The sequence below is a fragment of the Thamnophis elegans genome, chromosome Z, assembly GCF_009769535.1.
Source record: "Thamnophis elegans isolate rThaEle1 chromosome Z, rThaEle1.pri, whole genome shotgun sequence".
Classification (NCBI taxonomy): domain Eukaryota; kingdom Metazoa; phylum Chordata; class Lepidosauria; order Squamata; family Colubridae; genus Thamnophis; species Thamnophis elegans.
Window position 1 is genome coordinate 75,178,647 of NC_045558.1, and position 27,679 is coordinate 75,206,325.

General features: G+C 35.1%; 1 protein-coding gene across 2 annotated transcripts in view; it reads right to left on the bottom strand.

The window, feature by feature from the left end:
* Nucleotides 1-24,611, bottom strand: part of EGFR (epidermal growth factor receptor) — a 197,037-nt gene extending 172,426 nt beyond the window's left edge. Inside the window, exon 1 of one of the 2 annotated variants that reach the window (XM_032238167.1) lies at nt 23,856-24,611. In XM_032238167.1, coding sequence (XP_032094058.1) covers nt 23,856-23,994 — 139 coding nt within the window. In that variant the 5' untranslated portion in view covers nt 23,995-24,611. The remainder of the gene's footprint in view (nt 1-23,855) is intronic. The other variant, XM_032238166.1, reaches the window with a different exon arrangement.
* Between the last annotated feature and the right edge of the window lie 3,068 nt (nt 24,612-27,679).

Sequence of the window (27,679 nt, forward strand, 5' to 3'; positions counted from 1 at the left end):
AATAACTATTTTACAATGTCCATAGAAAATTATATGGCACTAATTTTTTATGCCACTTACACTGAAAAAATATAAAGCCAATTATCATTTTGCCAATCAAATAAAGTAAAGCCACCCTCTTCAAATGGTATTTTTAGTTAATGAAAATCTTGATGACTGATTGATTATATGCCTTAAAATTGCTGTCAACTTCATTTTTTCCATGATAATCTAACTTGGTATTTCAGATATTCAAAAGGCATATCAATCACCACTGTAACAGAGTCCAGTCCCCTTGCAGCTGTTGGACTAGTATCTCAAGTAATTTTTTAAAGTCATCTAATCACAAAGATTGTCATATTTTGACTCGGTAATCCTTCTTATTCTGTTGTACCCTCCTGTATGACTCCTACAGTCTGCTTGGCAAAAATGTGTTGATATTATTTTATTTTGCATTCAGTTATTGATCTTACCAGTGCGCGGAAGTGGGGCCTGTGCAGGGGTGACGTGCACATGCAGGGGGAGGGATGCATGTGCAGGCAGTGCACACATTGCATTTTGGGGTTTGGGTACGCATGCTTTGGGAACTCTGGATATTTTATTGCAAATACTTTGCCATTATTTACCTCCAATTTATTTTCATAATCTTAGGATCATTATTCTAGCAATATGTTATGATCATATACAGAAGTAATTAACCCAACAGAATATCTCCCCAAGCTTGATGGGCTAAATCTGAACTCATATAACTTCTAAGTCCTTCCTCAAAGCTGTCATTTATTTCAATTTTTGAAGCAATTAAGTTAACTAAAACATGTTGAATAATTTGTAAAATTACAAATATCCACTGTGATTTTCAAATTTATAATGGAAATCCAAATGCTTTAAAATATACATACTACCCTTACAATAATTTGGCTACAGTATTTTTAGATCAAAGGAAAATTGATTAGCTGAAATTAATTAGCTAAAATTAATTAGCCAAAGTTTACTTTTAACAACTGAAAATCTTGTAGCTTTTCTACATGCCAGAACATTACTACTGCTCACAATATTAAGTAATTAAATTCAAGTTGCTCAGCACTTTCCAGAGAAATTTGCCATCAAATTCTCAAATTATTATTGTAGTGCATCAGGCAAAAAAAATGAGTTTATGTCAGAATGTCAGCATAATAATGCAGAACTGCATGTTCATTCCCAGTGTAAACACAACACATATTAATAAAATATAGGAGAGTTACTTCTAATACATAATTCCTTGTTTGTAATTTGGCACTGACAAACCCAAGCAGATATTTGACCTAGACTCAACATTATTTGCTGTTAATAAGCGCCGCTGACACCATATAAAGAAATACAAGCGTTCCCTGTCTCAAACTGACTTTTATTTTTCACATTACAAAGAACATAAGCAAAGAGGTCAGGAAAGGAAGCACACAGCTATGATTTTTGTAACTACTGAACAGGCTGAAAGTAGGACAGTACTCATTCTGCTCCATCTCAATGTCTGCAGCAGTTGTTATGTAAATCTATTATGAAATAAATAGAATTCTACTATGTCACTGACATTGGTTATTTCTTTTTTTATTAAAGTTTTTTATTTTTCCATTTTCATAACATATAATCACATGTATGCTATTACATAACCAACATCAAATTGTATTATTAAATGTTTACATCAATTCATCTTACCAACAACTCCCAAAAACCAATTATTGACTCTTCTGCTTTCCATACACCATATTTATGATTTATCCATCACTTTCTTCTCCCTCTCTCCTCCCCCTCCCTATCCGTCTGTCCTTCTCTTCTCAACTTCCCCTTCCTCTCTCCTCCTCCCTCCCCTTACCACTCCTCATTTCTCTCCTCCTCTCCCCCCGCTTTGTCCTCTCTCCTATCCTCCTTTTCTTCCCTTACCTTTCTCTTCTACTTCCCACTCTTTATCTCATTTACTTGGTGTATTTCAGCTTCTGAGCAAGCTCCATTTTAGGTTGATGGTATTTATAATTCTTTTTCAATAAGCATATTTAATTTTTCTCCTCTTTTTTAATAAAAAGTGATATAACAGAAAAGTATACATATGTAGTCATTGTGCTTTTAAACCACACACCCCACCCTTAATTTTGGTTGAAATGTAGACCTGGTTACAGTTCCCAGCTATTCTCATCATTATCTTTATATAGTTATACATCCTTACATGCCCCCAATTTGTGATTCTGTATTTTTATCACAATAGTTTCCTATTATAGGTATATTTCATATTCCCTCTCTATTTTTCTACACGTTGAATTTGATTATCCTTATTTATCTCTAAATGACGTTTGCTGTTCAGTGTTCATTACACTTCCCTTAATGTATTATATAAAGTAACAAGCATTAAACATCTCACTTTGTTCATCAACTTAAACGTTCTATGTATGTCCATGTTACATAGATTTTGACCCGTGCTCAGTTGTCCTTCTATTGTCATATTCACTCAATTCCCAACTCAATTTAATTATCAAGTTAAAAAGGTAAATCACAAACCTCTGCTTTACAAGCTCCCCATATCAGTTTCATATTTAGCCATATTCCATATATTTTAACTTTTGTTTAGTTATCTTTCCATTATCATGTTCAACCAGCTATCAACTCCATTTTATTATCATATTTAGGAATAAAGTCCTTATCTTAACTTTATATTTTCCCATATAGTAGTTTCTAATTATCTGATGTTTTCCTGCTAAGTCTTTTGTGCCACTTCTCTGTTCCTGTCTTCTCCCTTTTCTTTATTTTAACACTCCCTTCAAGTTTCCCCAGGTAACCAAATGAATAATTTTTATTCCTCTCTGTTGGGGTGCTTCAATTTTCCTTAAATTTCCTCCAAAATCGCTTTTGTCAGCTTTTTTTTCCCGTTTTATTGGACACCTCTCCTTTTCTCAATTTTTCCTACACCATTGCCAGGACCAAAAGAGTTTTTGCTCTGCTTTTTATTTCATTCCGCTTCTACCCGTTCAAAGCCTTGGGCCCCTTGGCCCCCTTCTTCTTTGAGTTCTTCTATAGCTATCTGCTTCTCTGCATTCAAAATTCTAATTAGGCTTGATTTTACTGACTTTACTAATTCATGTATATTCTTTAAAATTCCACATAGTTCTTCAAATTCCAAGTTTTCCATGATGTCCAGTTCCAAAGTTACAGTTAATTATACGGTTATGCAGTTCTTATTTCAGAGTTCTGTTCCACCTTAGGTTTGTCTGGTTTAATTGCTATGGGGAAAAACAATGATGGCCATTTTAGTTTTTGTTCTACCTTAATGTCCAGACCCACAGGGAGTGGACAGGAAATGCTTCAGCTGGACAGACGTGGGGGGTGTGGGCTCTCAAGAGCCTCACATGAACCCTGTCTGACAAACCAACTTCGAGGTCCATTTGGACCGGAACCTCTCCTGAGGGGGGGACGAAGAGGACAACATCTCATTAGACCCAGGGGGAGGCAACAGAGCCCTCACAGGTCGGAGATTTGTCTTTTGAATCGGAGTTGGGGCGACAGCCTATAAATATGGCTGACAAGACGCTGAACTTCTTGTCAAAGCAAAAGAAAACAGAAGATTTGGAAGGAATGAAAGGCCAGTAATAGCAACAGCAGTTAGACTTATATACCGCTTCATAGGCTTTCAGCCCTCTCTAAGCGGTTTACAGAGTCAGCAGTAAAATAATCTATCTAATCTACAGACATAAATTAAACCTGGAAAAGGCAAAGAAATCTTGAGAACATAAATAATATTAATGGTCAGATTGAGACTTTTTCCAAAAAGAAAGAAAGGAAGGGAAAATGGAGGGTTGAAACTCCAGCCCCCCAAAAGCTATTTATTTGAATCAATTTTTGGACAGAAAGGAGGAAGCAGAAAAATGACAAACCCATAACCCATTCAAATAAATTTTTAAACTTGGTTTTGGATTTGAAAAAAAAAAGAAACCAAATACTTTGAAAGATTAATTTTGTTTGAACTCTTTCCAATTGATAAATCTTAACTCCCCCCCCCCCCAAAAGCACTTCTTACTTAACTTTTGCCTAACTTTGACTGTGAGGGAGGTTTTAATTAACTAACTGCTATAAATCAGAACTTTGGAAAGTACATCACCAATCGTAAGCCTGTTTTCAAGTGATATATTGCGAGCAGCAACAAGAGAATGGACCTGGTAAGGGAAAGAATAACAACAGAATAACAATGGAATCCAAACTGGGAAATACGAAAGGTTTTTTGGTTCTGTTTTCCTTTCTTCTTCTCCTTCCTTTTCTTCGCTTGGCAAAAGAGTAAGATGGCCCCAGCTTCTCTTCCGGTTTGAATTTAAGGTGGTCCAGAGTCTTGAAGTAGGATTTGTATAACTAACCACAATTTTGGACATTGGTTATTTCTTGGTAGCATATTATCCCATGCTTTAAATCCAATTTTAAATACTTAATATGTTGATATCTCCAGCTTTTTTCTGTCCTGTATCTATCTCTGAAGCCTTAATGCATGGCTTATGGCCACTAAGCTATATTAAACTGGAAAATTTACTTGAGGCTTAAGCATAACCAATGAATTCTCCCACTACCTCAAGGGTACTTTTCACTGTATCAATGTCCTAAGGGACTCTTCCATACAAAACCAATAGATTACTCGCTGAGCTCACTATTAAGATTAAAGTTAATTTAAAATTTTGAGTGTGGCTGCAGTTTCAATAGATTGGCTTATGGCCACAAAGCTAGTTTAAACTGGAAAATTTACTTGAAGTCTAAGAATACAAGAAAGAATATCAATAGGACACATTAAAAATAAGAATCTTTTGAGGCCATGAGTTAATTAAAGTTTAGAAATAGACATATATTTCTTATCAGCATTCTTCAGTAGTGAGTTTAAAAAGTGCTTTTCCAACATAAATTTAAAAAGTGTTATTCTTATAGAAATTAATTTTACTTTATAAAATTATATTTTCCAGAAGTATAATACTTTAGAGTATTGATATCAATCATATAGAGAAAGGTACCATTAGATTTAGACCACAAGGAATGCGCCAAGACAAATAGACAAAAGGTTGCCCTACAGTACTAGGAATGTTGCTGATTAGCCAGGCAATTGAAATTGCATTTAAAAGAACAGCACGATTTTTTTTAAACCATAAGCAGTGAGTTCTCCCACTAACTACCTCAAGGGTATTTTTCACTATATCAATGTCCTCAGAGACTCTTCACTACAAAAACAATAGATGACTGATTGAACTCATTGTTAAGATTAAAGTTAATTTAAAATATTGAGTGTGGCTGCAGTTTCAATAGATTAGTTAACCAACCTCTTTCTTGTGCTGCAGGAGGAAAATAACAGACCTGCAACTTCTAGCCAGAAGGTTAATTAGGAAAATAATAAGATAAGTTTGGTATATGATGTCTACAAAAATAAGAGATAATGGATAGAAGAGATGATGGCAAGGGAGAAGATGATCATACAGTGAAGAAGAGGAGGAGGAGGAAGCAAAAGTGAAGGAGAAAGTCAGGAAAGAGAAAACAAGTTGCGAAAGAAAGAAGATGGAGACTAGGAGAGTTGGGCAAGGAATGGAAGTAGCAACAGATGGTGGTAAGATATTAGAGAAAAAGAGCAAGCATGACTGTAAAAAAGAGGAAGAGATGAGTATGGTGAAAGGCAAAACAAGATGAGAAGCAGGGAAAAGTATTTTGCTATTGTTTTGAATGCAATTATTAAAGGTGATTCTGTTATCCTTTTAATCAAACTGCCTTACACAATTTAATAGACTATATTTAATTGCTAAAATTTTCTACCTGAAAATGGATACATAACTACCCTGTTTCCCTGAAAATAAGATCTCCTGGATAATAAGCCCTCCCTCAAAATATTGCAACACAGCAGCAGCCATGAGGTGACCATGCTTGCCACCTCCTGCACCTCAAAAATAATAAGACCTCTCTGAAAATAAGGCCAAATGCTTATTTCAGCGGTCAAAACAAAATAAGACCCTGTCTTATTTTGGGGAGAACATGGTACTGTGTGTGTGTATCTGTGTGTGTGTGCTCGGTGAATAGAATTATTTTAGAATGAAGTTCCATCTAGATCATTGGCCCTCTATCAATGATATATAGATTATTAAAAAAATGAAAGAGGTGCTATTATAACTTACAAAGTGCACTCTGGCTTGTAGTTGTATGTTTTTGTCCTTTTTGGTTGTAATTATTTCAAAGCTTCTATTAATGTTATTTTACTATAGCGGATTATATTCCTTAAAGTTCCTGCAGAATGGCATGTACCTCACAGTAAATAAGATAAATACAAAAAGAATACCAAAATATAAAGTGCTTATATTTTGACTCTTATAGCTCTTACAATGGAGATTTTGAGGGGAAATATTAGAAATTCCACATGGGATTATATTAAATGGCACAGTGGAAGGAACAAAGTAAAAGCACTTAAAATTTGAATTCCTGATTGTAAACCACAGAAATGACTGCTCAGAGTCTCCCTATAAGAGAGGGCAATCATGTTAATTAATGTGCTCTTCCCCCCGCCCAAAAAAAAGACTGCATCTGATTAATAAGCTTCAGCTCATGAATGCACATGTCTTTTAATAAGATTTGTTACCCAGAAAACAAATATTAACTTTTTCCTGTTTAGATTAGGGAAGAGGTATGTTCCTTAGATGTTTGTCCATATAATACACAACTTTAGTTTTCACATCTGGTTTTGCAAATGCTGTTTAAACTCAGAAATTAGTAGATTTATGGAGAAGCCAAGTGTGTGACAGGATCCACAATTTGCACTATAATGCTATTATATATAAGTAAAAGTTTCAAATTGATAAGGAACTAATCACAATGCATAGCCATCTGGAGCTTATCATTCCACACAGATGTTCCCCTTGGTCCAGAAGTGCTGAAAGAACAATATTCACAACTAAGGATTAATAATCTGTTCAAAATTTCTTCCTGTAGGAACTCTGTTCAAGCCATATATTGTAACAGATAGCTCATCCTATTCCAGTAATGGCGAAAAGCTCATGCAGAAACGTTGTGCATGTGTGTGCATGTTTGTCAGGGGCACGCTCCGGAAAAGCCAAACTTCCGAGTTCTAGTGTGCATGTACGTCCAATGATCAGCTGGACAGTGCACATGCACAGGCCAGTTTTCAGCACTGCTGCACGCATGAAGGAATTGTGCTCCAGAAAAGCCGAACTTCTGGGTTCTGGCGCGCATGCACACCCAACAATCAGCTACCTGGTGTCCATGTGCACATCAGTTTTGGCACTGCCGTGCATGCGAAGGACAGCTGATCACTGCATGCACATGCATGCCAGAAACTCAGAAGACAAACAGGTTAGGCCGCGCGTGCTAGGCAACATGGCTTTACGTGCCACTTTGGGCACACATGCCATAGGTTCATCATCATGGTCCTATACAAATCAGAGTTAGAGGCAACATTGAAATTTTATGTTCTTATATAGGTTTCTACTATCAGTATTCAGGGTCATGTGGAAACTTTTATTTGCACAAAATCTCCTCACTACAGACAATCACAATGTACATACAGATATTATCATTTCACTGATATTTATCAATACAATTTGTAGAGAATGAATGAATGAATAATACAGAACAAATAATCTCAGATTCACTGTATTCTGGCCACAGGTCAGGAACAACTGGAAATCTGTTTTTATTGTTCACTCACAATATGAATCAAGGTTAAATTAGCAGGCTCTGTTTGGAATAGGTTAACACCATGCTGATACAAATTATTATCATATCTGAACTTTTTTTTCAAAACATTCTGTTCTTCTCTTGTCTTGTAACAGTTAAAAAAATCACAGTCTTAATATTCTAGACAAAATAAATCTTAAAAGCAAAATAGAGAAAAGTTTTGGAACACCAGATTGTCTGTGACTTGTTAGCCTATCTGTCTGGATGCAATGTTTTTTTATTACCAGCCATAGTCCCATTTAATGGGTTTAGAATTTGTCTCAGCATGATCTCAAGAAACCAGTTACTAATTTAAGCAATCGCTTATGTCTTTGCTGAAGGCAATGTTGAAATATCTGACCAAACCACTAAAACGAGTTATTTATCATAACTCTTCCTCCACCTTTTGTTTCCCTATTTTCAATTAGAGAAGAGAGACAGAGAGAAAAGGAGGAGGAGGAGGGGAGGGGAGGACATTTCAGTTGCATTGGAGAGTGACACACTATATAAAATGTAAAAATCAGCAAGCACATGGAGACACATATACACACATACAAATAAAAGTTAAGCATATGGGCTAATTAAATGATGTGGATTAAAAAGTGTAATATTGTAGTTATGACAGTAATTGTTTTTTAATTTGGTGCTAGATATTGTATTCTGGATTATCATACCTTTTCTACCGTAGAAGTAATATTTAGAACTAATATCTACTGTAGAAGTAATATTTCTTCACATTTTTATTTAGTTTATGTCTGAAAACCTTCAGGCCTTACTACAGAAAACCTCAGCTAATAATACAAATTTATTGTACTGCTATATAGAGGGGATTTCATGGCATTTGTGGTACTTGATTTTTCTTGCATTTCATCTTCTTGGATTGGGTTTTTGTCCATCTTAAATCTTTTTGTGAAACAAGTTTAGAATATATTCATGCTTGTTATGTCTTATATATTTCAGTTTAGCATATAATGAGTAGTACCACATTTAGTATCTATAAGCTCATTTGTGAATAAGTCAACTCTCAATCTTTTCATTATGTTACGTTTTTCACAATTGGTATTCATGGATGGTACTTTTCATTGTTTTTCAATTAAAAATTCAATGGTCTTCTTATCCACTGATGTGTTTATCCACAAGTATATAGGGATATACATGTATTTTCAAAAACCTATTGAAGCCATGGCAAGTTGGCTGTGGCGAGTTGTCCCATTCTGTGCTAGGTCATTCTGTACAAATTATAGAAAAGACACATCCACAATACAGTAGATCACATAACATTATTTTCCAGTGCAGCTATATTAGGGAAAAGTAGCTCTTATGGGGCCACTCTGCAACTTGCATTCTGACTATGCATATCACAGAGCAGGATTACGCTCTAATGCTTTTCTAAAATATGTCCCATAAACAAGTCTCTTTGGAGAACTGTAACAGTTTATATGCAAATCTTCATATTACATGTTCCAAACCAGTCTTGTTTCTCTCAAGGAGTCATACTATTATTCTTGTTGTTGGTCGCATAGTCAGCCAGATGTTTAGACTGTATTTGGCACTTTTGTCCACCTATCAAGTCCACCTATTTTTATCAGTGCCAATCAGTGGTGGGTTGCAGGTGGTAAGCCCTGGTACGGGTGTAGAGGTGCCTGCTGGGAGCACTGGGTACAATTCCAGTACGGTGCTCTGGAGGGCCCACCCGCCCGTCCGCTGTCCTTACCTGTATTTAAGCTCTTCGGCACTTCCATGCACAGAGCATACGGCGCCTGCCCAATGCTCCACTGAGCAACTGGAGTGTTGCAGAGGCGTCACGGATAATCGCAGGAGGTAAGGATGCATGTGCGCACTGTGCACATGTGTGTGTGCTGTGTGCATTCATGTGGGGGACGTCAGGCCCCATTGCACTGTACCGGTTGCAACAGGATCTGGAACCCACCACTGGTGCCAATGGTATCAGATCCAAGTGGTGCTCCAGATGTTTTGAGATTCCTCCCCAAAGGTTTCTTACTATTGGTACTACCTTTCCTTTCCTTTGCAACATTTCTATTTGCAGTCTTTGTATTTTGTGATTTTTCTTTCTTTTCTATTCTGCTGTCTCGAGGTACTATCCAGACTTTTTTATTTGTCAAGTTTCAGCTTGGTTTGGATGTTTGTTTGAATTCTAAAGTACTTTAGCTTTTTCAGTTTCATTTACTTTCTCTATTTTATGGTTCCACCATGTCTAGCAACACCATTGTTGCTACTTTATCATGCTGTTGTTTCTATTCAGTTTGTGTGACCTTCTTGCAGCAGCCAACTAATGGTGCCCTGTTTCTTCAGCTTCTTTGCAGAAGTGGCACGCTGTCTAGTGCTATCTTCTCAATTCTGGCTTTGCTGCATTTGTCCTTAAGGCTTGAATTTGTGCAGCCAAAATTAGCCCTTCTGTCTCTTTTTTCAACTTTTATGCTTTTAGCCATTTTACCAGGTCTTGTTATTATCTTTTTTTTTCCTGCTGTTTTTTTAATGTACTGGCTATATAATACTTTTCCTTGCCATGTTTCTTTTCTAATCATCATTTGATCTTTTTTTGTAGCTAATTTGATGTCTCCAGTAATCAATAAGCCTTCATGCTATACTACTTCAGTGTATCTTCTTCATTGTTCTTCAGATATTTTTCTAATCCCATTTTTCCCCCTTTTTCAGCTATCTATGTACTTGCAACATTGCACACCCTTGTCATTTTCTTGGTAGGTAGAGTTTATCAACATCACTATATCAATGAAGAGCATGATTCATTGCTGGGATTTTTTAGTTTTCCTATCCAGGGTTTTTAGTTCTGCTTAAGTCTGTATAATTAATGAATGGAATTGCCCAAGTGTTAATTACTTTGATGGCATTTCCACCATAGAGTGTAGACTTAACATTTCCATTTCTCTCTTTTCCCTCTGCCTTTTTTTTCCTATTGTTATGTGATTATGTTGTCTATGTAACAAAAATAAAATTAAATTTTAAAAAAAGATTTCCACTGTCATAATGTATTTATATGTAACCTTGTTGACTTCAGTCTGCTTGATATCAGGTTGAAGAATACCCTGATATTCAAACTATTAATAAAATTTCCATCCGACATCTTTATTCCTTCAATTTTCACTTTTTTTCCCCTATTGATCGTGAGCATGGGACATTTGTCCAATCCAAACAATATCTTGGCTTTACAAGATATTGTAAAGTGTTGAGCAGGAATTCTATTTCAAATTGTGTTTTTCCATTTAGTTTCAGATCACCCATGTAAAGGAGTTAGGATATCCTGGGATATGTTTTTGATGTTTAATATTTATGGCATTATTTTATCAAAGCTGTTGTATTCTTTGAGTTGATCCTGTTATACCTGTGCCCAAAACTGCAGTAATTTTTCTTTGTCAGCTGGTTACTGGTTCACTGATTTCTATCCACTGATGGATTGGGAAACATCTTTCTGATTTCTAGGTGCTACTTCTTGAACTAGTATTCTTTGGACTTCTTATTCTTCTGCTTTTCTTTCATCTGTATAGTTACTTACTATATAGCTGTATAGCTTACTTATATACAAATGCATAATTTGCTTGTATCTGATTTTAGCTTGCTGATTTATTTTCCAATCTGATCTTCTATTTCTGTGGTGCATTGTTTGACTTTTTTCTTTTTTGATTTTGTATCCATTATATGTATTTATAACTGCAGGCATGCTGTCAATTTGTCAGTTTGTTTCTTGCTATGATCTGGTGCTTATATTTGATATCACAGTATTAGCATCTTTTAATACTTGTGCTAGCTGTTTCTTTGGAACAAGCTTCAATGCAGGTAACTTTATTCTGTGTTTGGCTGTTGTTATTCTTTTAGATGCTCAATTACTCTTTGTTTCAATTATTCTTTTTTAGTGCTTTGTTCTTTCTGAGAGGAGGAGGTGCCCAAATGGGAATGAAAATGATTCAGTATCTATACTCACTTCTTCTACTGCCAACTCCTTATATTTTTATCTATGTTTGTCAAGACTTCAATATGTATATCCTAAATAGATCCTTGCAGTTCTTCCAATTCTACTTCTGTGAATACTTTATGTCTTATTATAAATCACTGCCAACCTGTGCTCTGGTATTTCTGATTCTGGATGATTATGTTTTTTCTATACATTCTTTTCAGATATCCTCTTTTCATTGCTCTTGATCTGTAAAATGGATCAATATTTTTTCCCAACTTTGTATGTTTGTGACAGGGAAACAATATTGTTCTTCTTAATCACAACTATCCTGAATCCTGTAGTAATCAGATATCCATGACCTACAACACTTACTACCATGATCCTTGTTGATTGGGTGAATCAGATTCAGTGTGAGTTTCTATAAATTATATCTCACTATATTGTTTACAGGAGGAGGGACAGAGACAGTCTTTTTTCTGGATTCTCTGATGAGATCTGTCCAATATGGTTGAACCTCTGGCATAGCTCTCTCAGAACACACAAACGTGAGGACCATATAAAGATAGTACTTTACATATTTATTGTTATTGTTGTTGTTGTTATTATTCTATGACTATCAATGATTATGTTCAGGCATTAAAAATATTCAGATACAGAAATGGATATCACATTCTGCAGCTACATTATATTGGATATTTTTATATCCAAATGAATGATACCTATGTACATCCAAGGAATTATAGCAACTTTCCTGAAACCAATCAGAACTTTTGTCTAATCAATAAATCTTGGTACAATGCCTTTCATAACATTATTGAAAAAGTATAAAAGACAGATCAAATAAATGCAGAAGTCCCTGGCCTGAATTTAAGTATTATTTGCCATTTTCAAAGGACTTGGCAAAAAAAGAAAGTGCTCATGTCTGTTCCCTCAAATGAAAGATTTATATAAGGGGAGGAAGTGAGCCTGCTCAAGACTTATTGTTAATGTGACAATTATAACTTCTAGTCACTTTATATGTCTGAACTGAACTTTATAAACTGAAATAATGGGAAGTATCAGTCATCAACATGTCTGATCCATTTCTAATAATGTATAATATTGGTATGAAATTAGAAAGGGAAAGGTTTTTTTTAAAAAAACCAAAACATCTGTTATTGGCATCACACAGTGAAACACTGAAATGTGGTTTACTAAGTAAAGAGATATTTATTTTGGTTCCTGATTTTGCTTTAAATTGCCTATCACTGTTTTAATGACTACTTATATTCACAATTACAGCCTTACTAGTTTGCCAAGGCAATTAAAGAAACATTTAAGCAATTGAATACTGAAAGCCCTACACTCCTCAAAGTCATGTAGAAAACCAAGTTTTCAGAAATTTAAATGATTAGTGAAGGTGCCTCACAGGAATATGCAATATAAGATTTTGCCCTGGACAACAAAAAGGTTGAAAAAAATCATTCTTGTATCACAGAGAGTTCAGGCGGAAGATATTTTGTTTCGCTTATTTCTAATGTTCTAAACTTTCTAACAAACTGATAAATATTACAATTCTTCTTCATCATATTCTGATTCTCACAAAGATGACATTTGATACAAAATTAAAATTATAGATAATTTTCTTACAGATAATTTCTACCACAGTTCTTGTGATAGGAATTACAACAACAAAGAATAGTTATGGCATATTTTTCAGATGCTAAGTAGAACAAAGCCTATTGATCTTGGAAGATACTGCCATGCTGTAACTCCAGTTTGAAAGATCATATTATTATCAAACCGAGTGCAAATGAACTAAATAAGCTGCTAGTTCTGATTATTTTGCTATATAGTTGGATTATTTTGTATTTTCAAAAAAAATGGCGGTTACATTTGATTTCTACAAGGTTCTACAGAAATGTTACAGTAGGCAGTTGATTTATTCTGAAAAAGATAAGCAGGATTAGATTTTTTAAAATACATGGATGGGAGACCATTGGAAAATCATGTAGCTATTGATTAGATTGTGAAATAGGAAAAAATATTCTGGAAAAAGGCAATTATTAAACCATTCCCTATTTGTTACCTGGAACACAACATAGAAACTTCCAACTAGTCACAAAATCAGCTTGTTTGAGAGAAACTATCTTACATAATGGCAAAAAGTTTAAAGTCTATAACAGAGACCTGCTGTGAAAAGTAGATACTTAGCTAAATTTAAATACACAATTTAAAATGTGATAAGTTTCTCAGATAATAACAACAATGTTCAAGGGTGCCAAAACCACCCTTTTGTAATGCTCCCAGGTGTCCACTGACACTCTGATATTCACAAATAAGAGATGTGATGAACAAAGTTATGTCCATATCATAAGAATTTAAAACTATATATGTAAGAGTGCAAATTGACAATTAGATTGATAAAAATATGAACATGTGCTTATTTTGTAAAAACACAATTTTTCATTTCATTTTCTTGCAAAAAAGATATAGAACATCAGATATGAATAGACTTATCCCATGTTTCAACTTTCTTATATATAATAATACTAATTTTCATATATGATGTGATATCTTAATATATATTTTTATTGTAAATAAAAGCTGGTAACTTATGACATGATGAACTATATATCAGTTATGATTACTGGATTCACTTGGAAAGTTAAGACTATTCAGCTAAAAGCTGAAAAAAATTAAAACTCAGCTGATGTGTTCTATTGAACTGCCCCACTATTAGCCCCCCTTATTACAAAGTCCTTGAGGAGAAGGGTAGTATGGATAACTAATTGATTTGGCAAATAGAAAACTGTGGGCCATAAATACAAAACTTTTGGTATGCCCCTAAATAATAAGAACAGTGCCCTTGCTGAATTAAATATGAATACTAAGGTGGCAGGTTCAGTTGTCTGTATTGATGGTGATGAGCAGGGAAAGAAATTGTTTTGAATAAGGAAACATGTGACTCGGGTATTGCAAATCAGTCATGTGACGTATCCAAGGTATCTAAAAGATTAGCCACCTTCTAGTTGGTGACTCAATTATAAGAAACGTCAATTTAGGAAACAATGTGGAGTTCTTGAAAGAGGTGAGATGTCTGCCTGTTGCTACTGTCAGCAGAGAAAGAGGCATGTTGTTAAGATAGTCAAGAGTGCTAGTAAGGAAGTGATGTTGATATTGTTGTGCATCTTGACACTAATGACCTGTCTGAAAAAGATGTATTTCTGTGCAGGAGGATTTCCAGAGCTTGGGCAGGAACTTAGCAGGATAGGTTATAGTCTCATTTTTAAGAGGTTTCATCTGTATATAAGGAACAAAAAGGAAAAGGTCAGCATATAGTGGAATTAAATGTGTGGCTAAAGGATTGGTATAAAGCAGAAGGTTCTGGTTATGTCAATTATGATGTTAGCAGTTGGTCTGATGAAAAGCTGTGCTAAAGAGATGGTTTACAGCTATCACAGAAAGGGACTGAGTTACTTAGTACTAAATTCAGGAGTTTTCTGGAGAAGCATTTAAACTGAATAATAAGGACTGTTAATTGATACAGAACATTTTTGTTCCCAGCAATCTAAAACCAATAGGGTCTCTAATCCCAACATAGAGGTTTGTGCAATTAAGATTAATTGCCATTAAGAAAAATCAAGCTTTTGATTGTGTGTGCCATACTATGTACACTAATTAAATAGGTGATAAGGATGAAAGGGAACTCAGACACAAAACAGATTATGTAGAAAACAAACACAGGTTCAGTCAAAAATGACTCAAATGCCAATGCACCAATGCATAAAGTATGACTTTTTTTCTTTTTACAACTCTTTAATCCCTTTGTTCAAGGTGGAATTGGGGCGACCGAATGGCCCATCTCTACAGAAATACAGCAGAGCAATGATGAAACCCATCTTGAATGCATTTGGATCAATATAAAAAGAAAAATAATGACATTGCTATAGGTGTATAATATAGGTCACCCAACCAAACAAAGGAAATAGATGAACCTTTTTCTCTATGTACAAAACACACCACCATAATAATAGGGGACTTTAACTACCCTGACATCCCCGACTGGGAGACAAATTCTGTGCAAGGTCAAACAGATTCCTAAAAAACCTAGCAGACAACTCTCCCCAAAGGTAGAGAAGGGAACTAGAGGGTCAGCCACACTGGATTTAATTCTCACTAACAGAGATGAAATGATGTAAGGCATTGAAGTTACAGGAACCTTGAGGGGAATGATCACACAGTATTGGAATTCAATCTTATGCTAGCACAAGCAATAGAACAAAGTCAAATTAGAGTCTTGGACTTAAGAGTGCTGATTTCAATAAACTTCGAGAGAGCTTGGAAAAGATTCCATAGATGAAAATCCTCAAGGGGAAAACAACCTAAGAAGCTTGGGAAATTTTGAAAAGTGAGATGATAAAAAGCCAGTCTGGCAAAATTCCAATAAAGAAGAAAAATAAGAGATTTTAAAAGAAACCAGTCGGGCTGCATAAAGAACTGCACAAAGAAAGACAAAAAGAACAAATATAAAAAGTGGAAAGAGGGGCACATAACTAAGGCAAAGTATCAGCAAATAACTTGAACATGTGAAGTCAGGAAAGTTAAGATTCAAAATGAACTAAGGCTTGTGACAAAAGAGAAAAATAACAAAAATGGTTTCTTACAACATATAAAAAAATAAGAAAAGTCAGGGAAACCATTAGTTTATTAATGGGAGAAAAAGGCAAGAAAATGATGAGCAGCAGGAAGAAAGCAGAACCATTTAACTCATGTTTTTGCATCTGTCTTTACATAAAAGTAAAAAAATTCAACCTATCAAAAAAATCAGTAAAATTCAGATTAGGAATGAAAATCAAAATAAGGAAATGGTAAGAGAACACCTATCCATTCTGATGAGTTCAAATCACCAGGACCAGATGAATTACATCCCAAGGTTCTGAAAGAACTGGCAGACCTGATCTCAGAACCATGAACCACAGCCGTTTCAAAGTTCCTGGGAAACCATCAGATGACTAGAAAAGGAATAAGGTAGTTCTCATCTTTAAAAAAGAGGGAAAAATTGATCCAGAAAACTACAGACCTATCAGAAAATTCTGCAAAAGATAACCAAGCAATGTATTTGTGGACATCTAAAAGCAAGGTCTTCAATAAGGCATTTGATAAAGTAGACCACAACCTACTTGGTAAAATAGAGAAATGTGGGTTTCTGGATTCATAACTGACTCATTTCCTCCCATCATTTCCTTGACTTCTTTCAATTCATCTTCCACCTTGTCTGCTTTCTCTTCTACTCTATTTATATGCTCCTTGATATCCACTTGTATGTCTTGCAACATACTTTTTAGCTGCAAAATAACTTTGTCTTGTTGTGTTACTGTGCCTGTTGCTTTCTGTGTCGCTGAACCAGGTGAGGTGGCTGTTGCAGATCCATATGATGCTATTTTCTTCATTTTGGTATTTGGTTCTGACATTGTTGTATTTAAGTTGTAATTAAATTTTGTAATCTAAAGAGTAGATTAGTAGACTAATTACAATCCTGGAGTCACCCACACCAGCCCAAGTACCAGCCCCCAATAAGCCAACCCTTGTTCTTGGACACTATCTTCAGGTTCTTGCTACCTTAATCCATTCGCTTTATAAAGACCACATGAAGTAAAGAAAAAAGAAAAAAAGATAGGAAACAAGGAGAAAAAAAATGGTGTTGAGTCTCTCTGCAACAGAGTATGTTGCTCCAGTTTGGGGCGCATCTGCACATGAAACAGGTTGATACTGTTATCAGTGAAACAGTATGTTTAGTGACAGGTTGTCTCAAACCTACATCAATTGAAATAATATATTATCTCAATATGCACCATCAAAGATCAGGAGAGAAGTAGCAGCAGATGATGGGAGAACTAAGCAAGAGAATGATCCTCGATATCTTCTGAATGGACATATGCCCCAAGCCCACTGATTCAGATCTAGGAACAGCTTTATGACAAGAACAAACATTCTTGAGGATACAACAAGAACAACATTGAATTAAAAAATGGAAGGAGACCATTGAGCAAGGAATGGAGAATATGGCTTAAGGATCTGACCTCCCTTGCACTATTTGGAGGCTGTTAGTGGATAACAACACACTCTGTGAATGTGGAGAGATATAAATCCTGGCCTATCTGTGGGTATGTCAGCTACTACCAGAAACATGTACCATAATGACTTATTTTGCTGCAATGATAAATCCAAGTAGGAGGCATCATTTTGGTAGTTTAACATTTGATCTAGACATGGGAGGAGAAAGGGGATGAAGAGGAGGAGGAAGAGGAAGAAGGATAAGATGATGATTATTAAGGATCCTATCAGATTTTATTTTAACATTCTAATGAACTTGATTAAAAGTTATGCAATTGAGAATACTATGTATTAAATTAAGGGCATTCTGAGAGTATTGCCAAGAAAGACCAGCTGATGTAAACAAGGATAACAGCTTTCTCTGTAGCAAGTCCAGTGCTGTGGAATTCCTTCTCTAATGTATAGTGTTTACTATTTGATTATTTTTAATATGGCAAGCAGGACTTGAAAACCTAAAGTTGAGCTACTACATTAAACACTGCCTTTATGCAGAAATATGTAACAGATTTTGCTGAGCTCTGATGAATCTTGGTTTCAATGAATTCAATAAAAATAAATAAAAATATATAAAAATATAGAGGACCTATATTTACTTCCTGAATTTTATTCATTTGCATACCGATGTTTGTTTTAACTTTTATATTATCTGCTTTACTGTTGCTTATTGATAGGTTTATCAGTTCAAATTAAGCTTTTAGTTCAATACTGAGAAATTTAAATGAGCAAAAAATTGCACAGCTATGGATTTGGAGAGAGGGTTACAATATCCTATCAGATAATTTTTTAAAAGCAAAGGTTATTGCTACATATTTTTGGTTTTTATATACTATTATCTAGAGTATGTAAAATAAAGGAAAAAATGAGAATACATTTCAGTAAAAGGAATCACTTTCTTGCCTAAGGTTTATACAGAAATGCTGTAAGAAGACTTAAGATTTTGAAACATGATGTTCTATTTGACTGTGCTGTTTTCCACAAAAATGATACCTTCCCTATTTTTACTGAATTCATTAAAACCAAGATTCATCAGAGCTCAGCAAAATCTGTTACATATTTCTGCATAAAGGCAGTGTTTAATGTAGTAGCTCAACTTTAGGTTTTCAAGTCCTGCTTGCCATATTATGTTTAATAAACCGTGAGGTTTGTGGTGGGATCTTATTTTTCTATGTTGTACAGCACTGATATACAAATCATTTTGGAGGGTGAACTCATGAATATTAAAGGAATATTAATTAAAGTAATAGAATACAATTAAAGGAATAGAGATCAACACTTCATAAATCCCCTGGATGAAATCTAGTCAATCACTAAAAATCTTAGGTATATAGCTTCTAAGGATTTCCAAAAATGTTAACAATGTTTAATTTTTAATATGGCAAAAGGGGAAAATTATTTAAAACATGTCTGAAAAGAAATTATATTAACTGTATTAAATTTTAATTAAAGTTAAGTAGAAATAAAATTAAACAAACTTTACATTACTTTTGTGGACTAGGTCCTTATATGCAATCAAAAATGAAATTCAGTTCTGAGTACCCATTGTACATATTTTGCATTCACAAAGGGCAAAATTGGATTAAACATGAATTTCCTCTAATTGTATAGAAAATTAATACCTTTAAGATTGAGAGCAGAACAAATTGTGTGTTTTTGTATATGCATTAGAAATCTGCAGCAAAATTAACTTTGTTTTGCATATGATGAATATTGAATTGCAAGGGAAAATTTTTTCCCTTGTAGTTTGAAACGTAAAGAAAAATACTTTACCTTCTTTAAGTGATTGTCTTAATTATACCTGAACTGATGATGGAAAATCCAAGATTACTACATATATTGAGTTAATCTCATTTGTGTCTTCGTGATCATAATTTGATTATATTAGTGAAACTCTTTGTGATTAATTTCTCTAGCCAAAAAAAAAATATTTGAACATAATACATATAATTACAGCCTTAAAGACTGCCTATTTGTACTTTTTCCAAGAAGTATTATATAGTGTTAAATTTTACTTTGAAATGTAAACATTGATAAGAATACTTAAGCTCAAATGATATATTTATGAAAGGGTGATGCATAGGCATTTTTAACATTTTTGCCTTTCCCTCCCACTTCCCCCAAGAATGCAAGTAAAGATTTGTTTCTTTGTTTGTTTGTTTATTATTGGAAAAATGGAAATTAATGGTATATATGCATCTCTTATAACACATTGAACTGAGAAAAAAATATTTGATTTTTAGTAGAGTTTGAATTGTTTTATTAAATTTCACTACTGAGACCAGCATTTTCAAGACAGCAAGTCTCCAGCTGATAATTAAAAGATGTTTGGAATACAATATAGCTGGCATTTATGATATATAATTAATTTATATTTAATGTGCATTTTACCCAGAATATAACATTCCTTTGTAGAACAATTCAAAATTTTGCATTCAACAGACTTCTGAGTGAAATCCAAATTCTACAACTAATCATTCATCCAGTAACACATTTTTTCTTCTCTAGAAAATCTCCCAGTATGTTCCAGCAATTCCCCTCTGTAGATTAGATCTGAATGTTCATGGGACTTGCTCAGGAAAGGTAGAATTCAATAGCATATTACTATTCACTTTATTCACAGTCATTGGATTCAATGGATTCAGTATCAATCAACCAAGAATTAATAATATTAAGTCATCAAAAATATCAAAATTGGAAATATGGTACTTAAGAACATGATGGCCATATTCATTTAAACTCTTAACAGCCTCTAAACCAGGATTCTCCAAAGTGGTCATTACTGATGACTCTGGGATGTTGGGACTATTAATTATTCTTGTTATATGATTGGGTGCAGTAAACCAGATGTTTAGATTAGATATGGCATTTTTATCTACCTAACACGTACTTTCAATTACTAATAAATAGTAATTACCAATAATTGGAAAGTAGGTACTAGTTAAAGTGGTATTTATTACATGATTTTCATACACTAAATGTTTGGGAGTTGATGTTCAAACTAAAGCTTTATAAAGGAATTGATGAGCTACTCTAAACTAATAGATATTGCATCATCATAAATTTTGTGGTACTACAGTCTTCCCCTACAGTCCCAGTATATCTGAAGAAATTAAGTAAATAATTTATCCATGAAGTATTGCTTTTCATTTGTGCTGATACTAGATATCAACTTGCCTGGGCAACTCAAAGTTGTACTATTCTGAAAAAAAGAGAAAACATTATGTATTTCATCTGCATTGAATACCTCCTCTATACTCTACATATCTCCTGTTGGTCTTATTACATTATATTATATTATATTAAACATTACAAGCAAATAAGATTGGATAGAAATACTTATCCCACAATCAGATATTTCAATCATTTTAGCAACAGGAGAAACAAATATAACTGTAATCTACAACAAGACTATAGGTTTTTGTCTCTTCCTTAGGAGGGGAAACAGATTTGAGGATATTACTCCATTATGTGTTTCATTGGATGTCAGTTCCATAATTATTATTAAGTAGCTTTTCCATGAAGCTTATTGTTTAATTCTCTTTATTCACTTACATTTTATTGTCCTTTTTTGTTTACCTGAAGTGGTAAGTTTTGATTATAAGCTCCTTAGAACAAAGACTTACCTATTATTTTTAATATTACTTATAAAATATAATGTGCAGGTTTCAGTCTTCAGGAGTATTATACAACGTATAACAAATGTTAATACAAAACCAAAACTAAATAAAAGCAAATATTTATTCATTTAGTAATCTCAAGAGGCATAGTAACTCTAGCTGACATACAATAAATAAACAAACACAACACAAAACCACATGAGAACCAGAAAAATAATAGCACACCATTAAGAATCCATGTCAAAAAAAACTACACAATAATTACCCAATAAATCAGTTCAAATCCGGATCACAAGTGAAGATACAAATCATTCTATTGAATGAGCCAAGATTTCAAGGCTTTTCTTAAAGAAAACAGGATCAAGCTATGCAAAGCTTTATGAATACTGCGCCTCCAAAATGCTACAAAATGAACCAGGTTGCCAAATTGATGGTGAATTCACATTTCCATGATCCCATCAGTTCTTTTAAAATATTTATCAAGTTTTGTTATATTTCTGTGTCAAAGCAGTTAACAGAGATAACAATGTGAATACCTCTTCATAATATTGAAAATTCTAATTTTATTCTAAATGTTTCTTTTTCAAATTCTCCTTTCATTTTTGTCTCCCACATTCTCAAGCCAACTCACCTATCCCATCTCAATTCAACTCACACCTATGTGAATTGCATAAAGGAAGGGAGGAAAAAAAATATCAACCCAACCCTGCCCTAATTACATTACTGGCAGGTATAAACTTGCTGTTCAGAGTTGATCAAAACGAAGCTTCTTGATTTTAAGATTGTGCAATTAACTATTCAGAAAGGTGTTTTTTTTTAAGATGGTTTTATTTGCCCAAGTCATGAAATATTTAAATTGATTTTGTTTAGTTTACAAAGTATATTTTCCAAGTTACAACTTTTTTTCCTCCCTCTGAACAGAGGCAATGAAAGGAAAAAGAGGGAAAACTCCATTTTTCTCCATTGGAAGACTTCTAAAATAAAGATGATTTGCCTGGAATGAAAACTGGCTGCTGTTCTCAAAACTTCATAAAAGTGAAAGAAATTAAAGAGCAGACAGAAGACCCTCAACAAGACAACATATACATTACAGGAATCCTTTCCACTACTTCCTTGATACTTTAACTTCTTTAACAACAACTGCAACAACAAAAAAGCTTTCTTCACAGACTTAACTGTAGGTTAGGTGAAGGGAGAAGAAAGTATTGTCTGAAAACACATCAAGCCAAATCCAGCAGAAGATAAAATGGCTCTCAACCAAGTTAACCTGGAAAATTATTTGAGCTGAGAACAACACATTTTCTTTTTCCTTTCCCTTTCCTTCCCAAACCATGATATAACTATTTATTTCACTACACTACATTTAACTACATTTTAGAAAAATATAAAGCACCTAGTAGTGAAAGGTTTATTTAAAAAATAAAGCAAAAACACATATTTTGCACTTATAATTTCAAGTTTGTACAGAATTTTGATTCTTGGGGTCAGACATTCCTATGAATCACTGGTGGTTTTCCCCACGTTACAGAAAGAGCACAATAATTTTTCAGCAATACTTCTGTGCAGAGTATGTACACTCTTATGAAACTCACACATCAGCCTTTTACAAGGGTCATATAAACAAGAGGTCAGTCTCTTCTGCCAAGTTCTAATCCCTGTTGAATTTTCAAGGACTTGAAATTTACTCTTTCTAAAAGAGGAGTGCCTTGAAGCTTTTGGTTATATCTTCAGAATAACAACCAGGAGAATCTTGTTTCTAAACTTTAATAGACTACTTGCAGCAATATAACTACAGAAAAATATCATTCAATGAAGTATAAAAGATGTCTATGAAGAAGCGGAAAACAAAATTTGAGTTTAGGACACATATATGGCTCACCATTCAATTAAATACGAATCTTTTTTTTAAAGCTGTTCTTGTTTCTCAAAAAAATGTGAGATTGTGTTAGCCAAAAAACTGAAAACAATGGGAAGGTGACTCTACAGCTCTGTGCTTCTTCTGTTGACTTGTCACCTTCATTAGAGTGACCAAGCTCTCTTTCAAAAGCCTGAAGTCAAAATGGGGAGTAAGGAGGGTATTTGTTCCACCTTGGCCCTATTCCATCACTCAGCATTTAATAAGTATCAAGAATAATTTCTGAAATTCACATTTTGATAACCAGGATACGATAGAAGTACTAAATCTTAAGAAAACAAAAGAAGATAATGTTATACTTAACTCACAGAGTAACTTTATAGTGGTAAAGTTAATGAGTCCCTTTAATCACATATGAAATTCAGAGGTGGTAGGAAGTTATACGTGCCTGGGTTAATAATGAGGGAATGCAAATGATCGGTGGATGCCCTTGGCCAAAGTGATTATACAGAGGCCACAACTTGAATCTAACCAAACATGTACAAAGTGTGCTCCTGACCAACAGCTTTCTCGCCATACATCCAGGAGACAGATTCCAGGCTACAGCCCAGTCCGTTTCTTGGCGAAATTCCTATGTGCAGAGTGGCTGACTTGCTTCTTCTCATCTCAGACTTACCTTTCTTTTGATCTATAGCAGAGCTAAAGGTGCTCAATAGCAAAGCGAAGAGGGCAGCAGCAGTAGAGACCCGTCTCGACCCTAAAGTTTCCGCGCCTGTTGCTGAAACTCCCGCAGATCGGCGGTTTCCGTGCCCCATCCTGGACGTGTGCGGCGACAATCCGGAGCGCCAGCGCTCGGCAAATCGAGCCTGTGGTCCGAAAGTTTGAATCCACTCGCTGCGCTTTTTCTCGGTCGCCCCCACGCTAACTCTGCTCAGCAACACCTTTCTCTTTTTGCTTCAGTTTCTCAATCGCTACCCATGCCGAAAGACTGAGGCAATCCCAAGATCGGGGAGTGGGGGAGAAAGGGAGGAGGAGCGAAAGGAGGCTCTTTTTACAGTGGTTGCTGGCTGCGGTGCCGCGCGCTCACTCGCTGACTGAGCAAAGGAGTGAACGATCCTCGGGAAGCTGGCCCCGCTCCGCGTCCGCGCAAGGGGCAAAGAACCTTTTGCAGGAGTGGCCAATATACAGTAAACACAGTGCGAGGCACTCCCAGCCGAGCCGCACGCACAACACGAAGGAAAGAAAGTAGACTAAAAAGATATCCGCGTTCCATCAATCCTCCCCCTCTTCTTTGCTAAGCTTACAAACAAAACTTTTTCCTCCTAGCGCACATCTCACACACTTCCCCTTGAGCCGTTGGCCAAAACCAATGAAAAACAAGAGGCGGGAACTATAAGAAAGAAAAAAGAACTGGGTGTGCGGGGAGAGGCTCTATCTGCGTTGCCTTCAGGTGTAGTTTTGTACCTGTCCAGTGCCAGTGATGGGAAGGGCCAGAAATTCCTGTCCAGCTGGCTGAGCTGAGTAATACGCATGTGCGCTTTTTCATGCACTTTCAGGGGGCCGCCCCTGTGGTTTCGTTTATCTGCTGCTGCCGCCACAGTGACGGTGCTACTGATTTACCTGCAGCTGTAGCGTTCCCGCTGTTCCAAGAAATGAGATTAAATCTGTGCTAGCAGGGGGAAAAAACCCAACATGTCATTACTAATCTATACCTTGGAAAGCTGTAGCTGAGCTGAAGTGGAGTCAGGAAACAAGCTTATTGTCCAGAGCAGCTTGTGCAACACCTTGGCCAGTCACTGGATTCCAGTAATCTTTTGAAACCATTCCTTTGTGTAAAAATCAAATCTTGTTACAACTTGAAGACTTAAAGCTCTTCTAAATGCTTTGTCTTTGAACTGGCAAAAAATTACAGTGGTGTAAATTTGCTTGTCAATTCCTATTTTACCACAGACAGTGCCAGCAAATTGTGGTGGTGTTATTAATGTATGCAGGCCATGCAAAGGACTGAGATTGAGGGATCACTCCTGAGATTTGTTTTTCTCCCATTCCACCAGTCTACTAGTACATACAAACAGAGCCTAAAATATTAATTCACATTCCAAGTACTCTAGGACACCATAGCATCTACATTTAAAAGCAGTCCCAGCAAAAGCTGGCAGATATGACAAGATTGTGTCATGAAGAGACAGAGAGAAAGCACTCTCATGCTTCACTAGGAAGCCCCACCATTACCTACATTGATAGGTACTTCGAGGCTAATTTAATTTAATTTAATTTAACACTCTCTGGATTGACTAAGATAATTAACATGTTTGGGTGGGAGTGTCTATCTTGAAAAGACTAGAGACTATCATGAATGGTCAGAAAGTTAGTGTCCATTTACCAAAGAGAAAGAATATGCATGCACCCACCTGGAGTGGCTAAATAGGTGCTCTGGTAATTAGTAGAACTGTTGACAAAGTGGATCAGATTTTATCTGTGTAATCACTTTTCTGACTCATTGCAGTCTTTTCAGATATCATCTTTTCACTGATTTGTAAAACAGATCATTATTTCTTTATTTATTTGCAATGGATAAACATTTTTTCTTCCAGTAGCCCTGTACCTACTGACCCTAGCTCCTCAACCAACACTGCTGAATTGTGTGGCTCATTTATCACCAGGTTTCCAGATACTGCAACACTAGCAGACTCCTTATTGGATCATGACCAATCTGGTAGGTTTATTGAAGAAGGCTGAACAAGAGAAGCTGGGAAACCCTGTTTTCTGTGGTTTTTCCATACTTGGTTTGATTTAATTTTATAATGTTTTCACTATGTCCAAATATATTCTGTTTGCTCAGCCTAGTTATTAATGACTAATAAATATGGCAGCATCATTCATGATTTGCTTGAAATTATATTTGATTACTTATCCAGTTCATCAATTGAGGAGGGTATATACAGCGTAGAATTTTCTCCATCTTTATGCTTTTCATTTGGATGTTAGAGTTGCCTGTGTACCTTTATCATACCCAGGAAACTTTTTATTAGGATACTGGACAAGAATATTCTTTTTCTAGGCTTTTTCACTGTGGATTGTTCCAGTAGATTATCAGCAAACAGAAGTAGATAAGGATGTGTTAGAGAACAAAATGTCTCCTATGCTGTTCACCACAATCTGCATTCAAAGATTAAAGATTCATTACAGAGAATTGCAATAGAAAGATAACATGGGACAAAAATTTTGAGAAAAATAGACAAAAAGAGCTCTTCTGTTGCTAGTTTAACAGAAACTAGTTTCTGTCCCTGTATTTACACAGAATTTACAATATATTTTGGCAGTCAATAACAGTTATGATCCCTTTCCTCACTACTTACTCCAAAGCTGTAAATACAGTTTGAAAAGGAAATCAAAATAGCTATTCCATGAGTAAGAACAATATATTATTGTTTAAATATTGTAAGAAGAGAAAACCACTTAGGGAATCTGTTGAATAAAAGTGATGCTAAAGATACATTAAAGGGAAATAATGAGAGTATAAGCAAACAAAATAAAAGAATTTAGAATGCATACTTTATTGAGAAGGATAAAGAGCAGAAACCATGTTGAAAACTTACCTTCATATAAAGAATTTGAAAAACTGAATTTAATAGTAATTTCAAGAGATGAGGGTCTCAACATCTTTTTTGTAGTATGGTGATGAAAATAGTTTGCAGTATTCCAGAGGGGGGTCCTTCTAGGGTTTTATAAAGTGGTATTAGTACTTCATGTGATGTTGATTCTATGCCTGCTTATACAACCAAGGATTGTATTATCTTTTTAAGCTGCTGCTGCTACTGCACACTGCTGGGTCATATTCAAGTGAAGATTCACTAGGACTCCACGATCCCTCTCACAGTTACTGTTTTTGAGCCAGGTCTTGACTAATCTGTACTTATACCTTTGATTTTTTCCCCTGCCTAAATATAAAACTTTGCTTTTCTCCATATTGAAATTATTTTGTTGGATAGGGGCCGTTGTCTTCAGCTTGTCTTCCGGGGTGTTGACTATTCCTGACAGTGTAGTGTCATCTGCAATTTTGATGAGTTCCCCTTCTCTTCCCTCATCTAAGTCATTGTAGAATATTGGACCTATAATGGAGCCTTGTGGTACCCCATTACTTACTTCTCACCATGCGGATGTAGTACCATTAAGGACTACTCATTGAGTATGGTTTATCAGCCAGCTACAGATCTGGTGATGATGTTGTCTATCCCACATTTTTCTAGTTTACCAAGAAATAGATTGTGGTCTACTTTATCAAATGTCTTACTGAAACTAAGTATACTATGTCCACAGCATTTCACTGGTCTATTTATATAAATCTAAACTAATCTAAAGTAAAACTGATTCAAATTTCCAGTATAGGGTAAATTTCTGGTGAAAATTATTGGTACATGAAGTCACTTGTAAATTTTTCTCTATATCAGCAACATACTCCACAGAAATAGGTTAAAATGAAAAACATACCCAATTCAA